The sequence below is a fragment of the Oculina patagonica genome, chromosome 2, assembly GCF_052425735.1.
Source record: "Oculina patagonica isolate OP01 chromosome 2, crgOcupat, whole genome shotgun sequence".
NCBI lineage: Eukaryota > Metazoa > Cnidaria > Anthozoa > Scleractinia > Oculinidae > Oculina > Oculina patagonica.
Window position 1 is genome coordinate 934,797 of NC_135759.1, and position 10,803 is coordinate 945,599.

General features: G+C 38.6%; 1 protein-coding gene across 1 annotated transcript; it reads right to left on the reverse strand.

Moving 5' to 3' along the window:
• Window positions 1–551: 551 nt before the first annotated feature.
• LOC144642496 (2,3-bisphosphoglycerate-independent phosphoglycerate mutase-like) lies at window positions 552–9,731 on the reverse strand. Its single transcript, XM_078501456.1, has 12 exons — window positions 9,586–9,731; window positions 8,234–8,406; window positions 7,412–7,528; window positions 5,742–5,874; window positions 5,118–5,296; window positions 4,545–4,638; window positions 4,281–4,390; window positions 3,474–3,600; window positions 3,037–3,185; window positions 2,437–2,554; window positions 1,783–1,917; window positions 552–1,327 (listed from the first exon to the last, which is right to left on the reverse strand). Exons 1-12 carry the CDS (start codon window positions 9,653–9,655, stop codon window positions 1,185–1,187), a joined length of 1,548 nt encoding a protein of 515 aa, XP_078357582.1. The 5' UTR covers window positions 9,656–9,731; the 3' UTR covers window positions 552–1,184.
• Between the last annotated feature and the right edge of the window lie 1,072 nt (window positions 9,732–10,803).

Genomic DNA, 10,803 nt, shown 5'->3' on the forward strand with positions numbered 1-10,803 from the left:
TTATATCGGGGTTCCACTGTAGTACTGAACAGAATATAAATAAAAAATTATACATCAGAATTTTCTAAATTCTCTTGAGTGTTGCCGTGTAATGTGAAAATATTTTTTCACCCATGAATACCATTCCCACAGCCAAAGGAGGTCTGTATTCTCATAAGAGGTTGTAATTTTTGCAGATATTTTCAGCTGTGTTTTGAGGTGAGCAGCAGTACTAACAATGGGCTGCATGGCGGGTGGTGGGGAGAAATGTAGGGAGAGTGTAGCCTGCTCTCAGAACTAAAATCCCACAAGTAAACAAAAGTGAACTGCTAGTATGTAATCAGCTTATACACAAGGATTGCATGCCAAACTCAAAACTTGATAAATGTACCGCAATTGGTTATTGTATGATAAAGACACACACAGATACAGGCAGACACTCAGACAAAATTATATAAGTTGAAAGAAAAAATACTTGGGTCATTAAAATCTTGGTAAAGTTGGAAAAGGACAATTTTGAAAAGGTTTCCAAAACTAAGACGGAGGGTCCGACAGACAGACAGACATAATGATTCTGTTCCTGCTTCATTTATTTGGATGGTTTCAAGCTCCTACACGATTTATAAACAGTCCTTCAATCTGTTGTTTAATTTATAATTTACCTCTCTTAACATACTAGAGTCTGACAATAGAAAATATCAGTAAAGTTAAAGTTTATCATTATTAATTTTTTTGTTCAAAACAATGTTTCAGCAACTGTTTCCAGGAGGATTTGCTGGAAACTGTCTCTTCAACACCAACTTGAAATAAATAAATATCCTCACTCTCTCATCAATCAGTCAAGGAACAATTTTTGTAGTCAAATCCTTGCAGAGAAGATAACTAAGCAATTTCATCCAATTAGTGAATAGTTTGAGCATTCACAAAATGTCCTACTAGAAGATTTTTTTCTGGCTTGTTGTCATGAGATGTTATGCGACACTTAGCAACTCCTTACATAGAATTATGTTCAAGCACTGTTCGGTGACTGAAATGCTAGATAATAGATAATAGCTAGGTTTACTCTAATTTGATCTTTTATAAAATGTAGCTTGGCTTTTTGCTCTTGAAAAAATAAAATTGATAGTTACTACTTGTTATGTGACGAAATCTACAACCATGCTATGTAATACAGAACAGATGATCAACGTCCAAGATGAGTATGTCTATTTAGCCAGAAGTGACTGCCCGTCCATCTCCTCTGGAATGGGAAGTCCCATGACATCTAACACAGTATTTGCTACATCACAAAGTGCCGCGTTGTGAGTTATTTCCTTAAACTTGAGTCCACCAGTCATGATGAAAGGAACTAACAAAAAACAGAACAAATCAAAGTGATGCACTGTGTATCACATGAAAGCAACTACAAGTTTAAGTTTAAGTTTAATAATACTTTGTCATGCTAATACAAGGTAAATTAATTACAGAAAAAAAAATAAAAAAGTGCACGACTGGAAAAAAATTGGGAGAAACTAAATTCCACTACAAAGAATATTCTCCAATATTAAATATACTAAAAATTAAGAAGTATGATTTAAACACCTTATTCACGCCAAATAGTGTGAGGAGAACATCGTCAACTATTTTTGATTCTTAACATTCTGTTTCTGCTATACAGGTGCAACTACGCACATTTTGCTGTGTTTTTTTTTTGTGGGAGGGGGAGGGGAGGTCAACAAGCAATAACATATTCACTGACACACAAAAATGTACCTCCTATTAACACCCCTCAACAACAATTAAAACACAATCACTGTACTATACCTCTGTTAGTAGTGTGTGCTGTATGAGGACCACCTTCTTCACTGATCATCTGTTCAGCATTGCCATGGTCAGATGTTACCATCAGTACATAACCCATCTCTTCACAGGCTTTGAAGACTTCACCAATTGCTTTATCTAAGAAACAAACAGGAAATGAGCTGGTTAATCGATTTCCTCAAACTCTGAAAAAGAATAATTCTCTGTGGCTTCCAGGTGTCCCCACCCCACAAGAGTGTCTCCCACACCACTGCATTCTGCCTTCATGAAAACCTCCTAAAAATCTCATCATTTCCTATTAAATTTTGAGCAAAAATTTCTGCTCAAACATTATAAAATGTCCTAAAGTTTCCAGTAGTGAATGGAACCATATTTTCCAGTTGACTGCACTGTACTGGAAAATGTTTCTGAAATTTTAAAAAAAAACAAAAACAGACAACCTCTTGCTCAAGATTTACGCAGTTTTTTGAAAATTTATTTTTGGAAATTTGTGCTCCATTTGAGATTGCTCCTGGAATTTCTGGTTAAAGGGTTTGAATCTCAGAAATTCAACATTTTTTTGGGTTTTCTGGAAACTTCCCAGGACATTTTTGAACCATTTGCTCTTGTTCCAAAATTTCCAGAACTTTATGTAACTGTAAGTAACTGCTGACTTACCTGTTGCTTCACAGCCCTTGATTGCTGGCTCGTATTTTCCAGTGTGACCGACCATGTCAGGTGGAGCAAAGTTACACATTACAAATGGGTACTGACCACTCCTTATGGCTTTACAAACCTGTAACAATACATTCAAAAAAAAATTATTGCAATGTGTAAAAGCCTGTTTCAGCTGGAGAGCAGCATGTAAAAAGGTGTGGTAGCCTACAGCGTGGTAAGTCTAGAAGTGTGACCTGTGCTAATGGTAGTTCAGTTGGTCAGGCAATCGGCCGGTTGGTCGGTCAGTCTTTATATTACAAAGGTGACATTCGACAGTCATTAAGAGATAAGACAAGATAAGATAGATATAAAGTTACTTCATTTATACTCAAAACAGATGAACCCATGGCCCTTAAAATACACAAATAGCCAAAGTAAGAAAATATAAAAAAATAATAATAAAAGCGCACACAGAGAGGTCACAACATTATTAAAATTTTAGGTCAAGTTGGCTCACTATCCCCCCACAAGAAAAACTTGCATAAAATTGCATAATTATATTGGTCATTGTAAAGAACAGCTTGACAGTTTCATCAGTTACCCATATATTTAGGAAATTACCTCTTCACCGACACTGCCCGCGCTCATCTCAGGTTTCAGGTCATATGTTGCTACTTTAGGTGACGGCACCATGAATCTAGTTTCCCCTTCAAACTGCTTCTCCACTCCACCATTGAAAAAGAATGTTACATGTGCATACTTCTCAGTTTCTGTCACAAAAATAATATAGTGGGATGAGGGATCTTACTATATAGAGGGGGGATCTGAGGGACCCCCCTTCAATTACAGTACTAACTAGTGGATGTATAGGAAAGCAGTATAACATTAAAAAAGTCAGTGGCAGATCTAGAGGTGCTCAAGAAGGGATAGGCCCTTGTGAAAAAGGTGTTGGGGGGGGGGGAGGCTTTTCTTGCTCCAAAACAGCAAGGGGAGGGGTGTAGGGGAACCTCCCGTAGATCTGCCAATGGAAGTTATTATTTTTTCAAAGCAACACCTACCAGCACAGTGGAACTGAGGGACACTGTGAACAGATAGCCATTCTGCTAGGACATTCTTTGGAGTAACAGGAGGGAACAGAAGAGGGAAGGGAAATTCCTTCTTGTACTGCGTCATGGTTATATGGTGCTGAAAAACAGAACAAACCCATACCTTAATATAAGCCAAAGTAATATTACAGCTGTGAAAGGAAGACACAAAAGAACAATGGATTTTTTAGTTCACCAATCAATGACACTCGAAGAAAGGTACACATACTAAGGGACGAACCATTATTTTTTTGGAGGGGGGGGGGGGGATGAAAAATATTGAAAAAATTGTTTGCAGGGCCTGGAAAGACAAAATAAATTGTTTGCAAAAACGATATGTATAACAAAAAATAGTAAGAATTTCAGAAAAAAATGTTTGCAGAGGTGTATAAACTAAAAAAATGAGTTTGCAGAGGAAAATTTTTCATCACCCCCCTCCAAGAAAATAATGGTCCGTCCCTAAGAGGGGTCTGAAGGGGTAAAATGGGAACTGGGATTTGGGCAAATTTTTATTAGGAAAATGGGATAAACTTGGGTTAATGGGACTTCGATTGGGTCACTGGGAATGGGAATCAAAGACAGAAAAACAATAAAACTGGGACGGGTAATTTGAAAATTTGGGAAAATAATAGGCTGGGAAATGGGATTTGGGCAAAATTTGGGCTGGAAAATCACAGGTTTGTGTCTTAAACTGGGTCAGGGTTTAGGAGGCCGGGATACACCCCTCTACCCATTGGTTGGACTTAACATAATTATTCCCACCTTCCGTTTGATACTTACAAGATCTTTGGGAATAACATCTGTTGGAAAGGGGGGCTTTATTCCAAAAGCTTCATTGATTTGTCTCATTCTATCAGCACGGAAGTCAATAAAGCAGAGAACATCTCCATCTGTGGAAATTAATAATATTTAAAATCACAAACATGCAATACATGTAGTTGATGATGTCCTTTATTCACAACACTTTTATTCTTGATGACATTTATTAAAAATATATTAAGAGATTAATAATAATAATAGATTTGGGTCACTGTTAGCACAAACCTTTGATTCTTCCTTCAGGATCAACAATGATAGGTTTAAGAAATTCATCTGTCTCATGCTTGTCTCCCTTGGCTTCATATCGACCCTTGATAACCTGTTGATTGACAAATGACAAAAAGAATTAATTCTGTTAAGAAAGCCCAGGGATTTTGTTAAAAATACTATTTAATTTGTGGGTTTTTTATTCTTGGATTGGGGTTGTGGGTAGAGGGTGGGGGGGGGGGGGGGCTTGGAAGGAATTCTAGGCTTCAAAATATTTAGGTTTATATTTTATAAAATTTTGGAAAGGATGTTGCATCTAAAAAATTTAGGTGTTAACATGTACATGTACAAGAATTACTGCAAAGTGAAGAAAACATAAAATACCGGTACACTACTGGCTTTTTAAATAAGGAGCTTATAAATCCAAATCTTAATCTTAATCTGAATAGGGGGAGGGGGGAGGTTAATAAGAATTTCACAGCAAATGAGAAATTTACAAATACCAATTTATTATACATGTCAAGGTGCCAACATGTATGTACACTGTACTACACTGTTAAATCAAACACTGATGTTAAAACATACATGTACCTCAATAACTTTGTCTTGTGTTGTTACTTCACCCTTTCCCTGAACCAATGCTTCAAATGCAATCTTGATTCTCTCCCAGCGCTTGTCACGGTCCATGGCATAATAACGGCCAACAACAGTTGCAAGTGAGCCATAATTGACCTCTTTAAGCTTTTTCAAGACCTGGTCCACATATGTAACTGCAACATACCATTGTCATTAGTTTAAGGACTCTATTTCAGCTTCAAAAACAAATTACCATTATTTTGAATTGCTAGCGGTTTATTAACTGCAATTACACAATTACACTAGCTATAGACACTGTAGAAACCCCTTTTTTTCTTTGGTTAATGGGGGTATGTAAACACTTTTCTTTGGGTTTGTACATCGTCGTCGTCGCACGCGCCCGCGAACCATACCGCTAGCCATGATGACCAAGAAAAACCAAAAACATGGGTCTGTTAATTTTCAATGGGTATGGGGCTCTGCTCTGCGGCCCTTCGGGCTGCTGGGAGCTCCGCTATGATAATAAATTTGAGACTCAAGTAAAATATAATTTTCAGTCTAACATGTTTTTCTCATAAGGGCGAATGCTACCTTTCAGTAGTTTACAGTAAACAAGAACACATGATTAATGTTATTCACCTCCACTGGTTGGTGATGTATCTCGCCCATCAGAGAAAAACTGAATGTAACACTTTGGAACACCAAGTTCTTTAGCTGCGTCAATTAATGATTCTAAATGTGTAATATGCGAGTGGACACCGCCATCACTCACCTGTGAATATTAAACAAAAATGTTACAGTTAAACCTTAGTAAAGAATCTTCTCTCATTGCAATGATATCTAAACTAAAATCAAGATTTTGCAGCAGGAAACATACACCATGTACATGTGATAAAGTATTGATTATTATTATTATCATTAACCACCGTACTGTTGCACTGATGCAACCCTTTAGAAAAAATTGTAAATGTGACGTGGCCTCACTGTACCTAGGCCAGATGGGTTGATGAGCTATGAGCCATCCAGCCCTGGAGATGTCAACAATTCATTTTTGATGTGCAATAGCCCTTATGCGTGTTAACGTCAGACTAGCTAGTTTCACCACCAAGCCTCGCTTTCGAAGTGCAAACTTGTAAATTTTATCATGAACCTACAGTATATTCCCAAAGCAGCAAAGTTGAAAAGAATACCCACGTAAAAACTGCATGAAGGTGGCACAGGGTTGAGAATAATTCGCGTAAACGAGGCTTGGTGGTGAATTTTGAGCATATGACGCTATCATGCATAAGGCCTATTCAGAACTTCACAATGTTCACCAGGACATTTTTAGAACTTTTTAACAAATTCAAGCTTCATAAATGTGTCATGATAGAAATACTTATTGACTGAGCTGGAGCTCTTAATGGGACAATATTTGGCTTGAGGTCATGTTGAACAGACCTTGCTGCTCTCAGTCTGTACACAATAATCTCAAGTCAAATATTTCTCTGTTCCACCTTTCTTCTTGGTCAATAAGATCATAGCATTCCCAACAGGTTGCACAAGTATACTGGACTCTGAATCAATAGGTCTGGATTTAAGCCACATGCAACATTGCCCTTGGATAGTTTTCTTGGGCAAGAATCTACTTTACTCTCACAGTGCTTCTCTCAAGACCTAGTTGCTTCATGCCACAGCACCTGGATTGTACTGTATTGACTTACCGTATTTACTCGAATAAGCGCCGGGACGCTTATTAAATTTTTCGCGCCTCAAGTGCGGCGCTTATTCGAGGGCGGCGCTTATTTCAGGGCGGAGCTTATTTAAAATTTGGACACCACAGCGAATCTCATCTTTTTACAGTAATTGAAAATAGCCTCTTTTGATTGTCGGTATTCGTCTTTTGCTGAATAGAGATGTGGCGCTAGCTGTCTTGGAAAAGTTCGCGGCCATTACAACATTTACAGCACTTATACGTATTGTAAGAATGTTGGATATAAAACTAATGAACGAGCGGTAAAACAGTCACTTTGAACTGCAAAACATCGCTTTTGATAGAAATTAAGAATGTCCAAGTTTGTTTTAGAGTTGCTTTGTAGTGCTGTTTTAAGTTAAAAGGAATACCTCGAATAAGCGCCACATCGGGACTGTGGCGCTTATTCGGGGGCGGCGCTTATTAAGTTTTTTGTTCCAAATGCGGCGCTTATTCGAGGGCGGCGCTTATTCGAGTAAATACGGTAAGCACTGAAACTGGCGAACATCCAGCTTCTTTGATTACTATAAAAATGGAATGGACTCAAATCTGATAACAGCATGTCACACTGACTCACCAAACCAAGGAAATGAAGCCTTCCATTGGTAGCTTTTGCCTTTTCTGCTGCTTCAGCAAGAGTTTTGTTTTTTGCAAACTCCTTCTTTTCTGAGGTCATGTTAATTCTTACAATATCCTGTGCAAAAAGACAAGCAAGACTAATTTAGAATGACCCATTACTAATCTCATACATGTACGTGGCCTCAGTTGTGGTCATGCTGACTGTGACCATATAATTTTAAAATGTAATTATATACATCTACAAGCAGTCCAGGTCCAAAGATTGTGCCGTTTTCTTGAGAAAGTCACTTTTAATTGTACTCACGCAGCGCCTCTCTACAGACTGTACATCCAGGATTTTAAATGGGTACTCGTCTGGTATATTTTAAGGGCTAACTGATAATAAAAGTGCTGAGAGTAACCTGCATGCGATGGACTACAATCTTGGACAAAACTGTTGAAACACTTAGGAAATTTCCACTTATTTAGCTAACAGAGTTGCAACCCTCTCCCTCCATTTCAATGTTGTTAATGCTGACGGTATTTTCAAAACAAAGCCTGTCGAACCGCAAACCTCAAGAAACAACATTGAGTAGGGGGAGAGGGGGATAAAGTCTTTTTACCCGCTTGAAGGTCTGGACATTTGTGAAAAATGCATGAAATGTGTTTGTTTCAACTAGTTTTGTCCAAGATTGTAGCATCCAATCCAGGGGGAGTAGCAATACATCAGTTGCTTCATGCTATGCAAACTGGGATAAGTTTCGGTGCTGTGAGCCACTTTGGTTCGGTGCAGGCTATACGATTTGATATAATACATGTAGGTAATCTATGTTGTTTTCACCTGGTAAACAACTCTTCCAGCTCCAATATTCAAATGTCCTACTTCACTATTACCCATAAGTCCTGCAGGTAAACCAACTGACAAACCAGACGCATCAAGGGTGGTGTAAGCGTTCTTTTCTCCAGCACAGAAGGCATCCATAACTGGAACTGTGGCATTGGCAATGGCATTACCTGTAGCAGCAGGGGATTGATAAATGAAGGTATTCTGCCATGTCTCAGAGACACTTAAATTTAATAACTCAACACGTCATTACAAAGTTTTGCCCCTACTCAATCCTTCAGAATCCTAACATCTGAAAACTACAAAAAGTACTGATACACCTGTTTGACTCATATCAACCATGTGGGAATCTAGTTCCAACATTCTTGGTTCAACTCCAATGTTCCGTTGCATATGTACGACATAAGTAACGATAATTCCTTCTTTCACAGGTCAGGAAAGGTGTTTTGACTTCCAGCCAATTATTACAATCTATTTTTTTTTTCAATTTGAATTTCGATTCATCGCATTTAAAAGAAAATGCACACAAATTTACAGGTATTTGGCAATTTCCTTTTTGGATACAACATGAACAGTCACCCTTATCAATAATGTCGTCACCATAAACAGGTGAAAGGTGCTGATGTACATAACCTCAAGCAGTGACTAAGGGATGGACCATTATTTTTTTTGAGGGGGGGGGGGGGATTTTTCTCGGCAAGATATTTTTTTCACCTTCAGGTTGTGCAATATTTTTTGTAAAATATTTATCTTATCTTGCGCGATTTTTTTTGTGCAGGATTTTTTTTGTGCAGGATTTTTTTTGGAAATTGCCTACCCCCCCCCCCCCCCCCCCTCAAAAAAAAATTAATAATGGTCCGTCCCAGTCCTTATTATTCAAACTTCTTTCGATGTTCGTGACCTCGTAACAAGAGGTGTCACGCAACGCTACGACTGTGATATTACTCAAGCTACTACTTTGCAAACAAAAATGAACCAGAAGACGTAACTATTTTAACTATCGCTACAAATGTTAAAAAAGTTGAAAAGATAAATTAGCAGGTTTTCTGACATTTTGGTGCAAGGTGGCAATATCACAGATCATTTAAGAACGTGACATTTTCGATCGACTGCGGACATCAATGAGATTTACCGCAATAACATGCTTAAAAGTAATGAAGGACGATAATAATTTCTTGAAAAGCATGTTCTGCGATTAAACAACATTTGATCAACAACAAAATTTAGTTTAAGAGGAACATTAACCCTAAGCTTATTTTAAACAGATGCAGAATAGGAAATAATTTATTAGTAATGACAGTGCGATCCACAAACAATCATTGTTTTGCTGTGAAATATAATCAAATTACCTTCTTTGTTTTCAGAGATGCCCCAGCCATCAATGACAATCAAACAGACCTTTTTCTGTACCTGAGCCATGGCAAATTAAAAGTTAATTCACAAAATCCTTCTCTTACACAATCTTTTCCGAAGTTCAAGGGCCGGCCGGTATCTCCGCAGTGCATGATGGTTAATGACACGCGCGCACACTGGGAACGAGGTTGCGCGTCGGTTGCGCACAGACCTCTGGGGAGTTCGCATTTTCCGCCAATTTTCCGACATCAGTTTTAAAAAATACACCTGATTTTTAAAACATTAGCATTCTGCAAACTAAAGACAGCTGGCAAGCTATTTTACCAATTAATCAAATGCCGGGACCGTAGTTTATCCTTTCTCGGCCTGAAATCCTCAAAATTAATTCCGTCAGGAAGAGGCCTCATATCTCAGGGGGGGGGGGGGGGGGGGGGGGTACTCCGGCCAACCTCGTTCCCAGGGCTTTTCCCTTGGTGTTTGAAATTTTCGATTCCGGGATTTTTTTAGGTTGGAAAATTTGGCAAGTATTTTTTGGGTGACTTGATTTAAATAGGGGATTTTTGGGGGGTATTAAAAAACGAACTTGGCGCGGCCTTGGCGTAATTATGGTATGATGAATAAACAAACGCGAGCGTTCAATCATGTTCAATTTTTTATGGTTTTCTTTGTGTTATTGCTCCTCCTGGCAATTTAGGTGTAATTTGACAAGGGTTTTTTTTTTGGGGGGGGGGGGGGTCATTTTTGGTCCAGGGATTGTTTTGGGTAATGTCGGAAGACTAAGGGATTTTTTTGGGTCCTGAGTTTTGCCTCCATTCGATCATCCCCGTCATTTAGAAGCCGGCCTACCCCCCCCCCCCCCCTCTGGGCCCTCATATGATCGTCCATAAGCGATATCGGAGTTTTGAAAAAACACATGTGCGTCGATCGGAATAAAATCGAATATTCATATGCGGGAACAAAGAAAAGATCATGAATTATTATCTTGATTGATTAACCCTATTTTGCATATACCAGACGATCGGGGCGATCATATAAGAACCCCGGATCGCTTCCAATCGCTTCGATCGCCTACGATCGCCTCAGAATTTGCAAACGACAGAAGAGACAGAGACGATCGGGGCGATCATATGAGAACCAGCCTTTAGCTTACGTCCTCGTTCTTCGAGTCACGTTTGATCTGTTAATCAGCATATTTTTTTTTAAAAAAACTTATC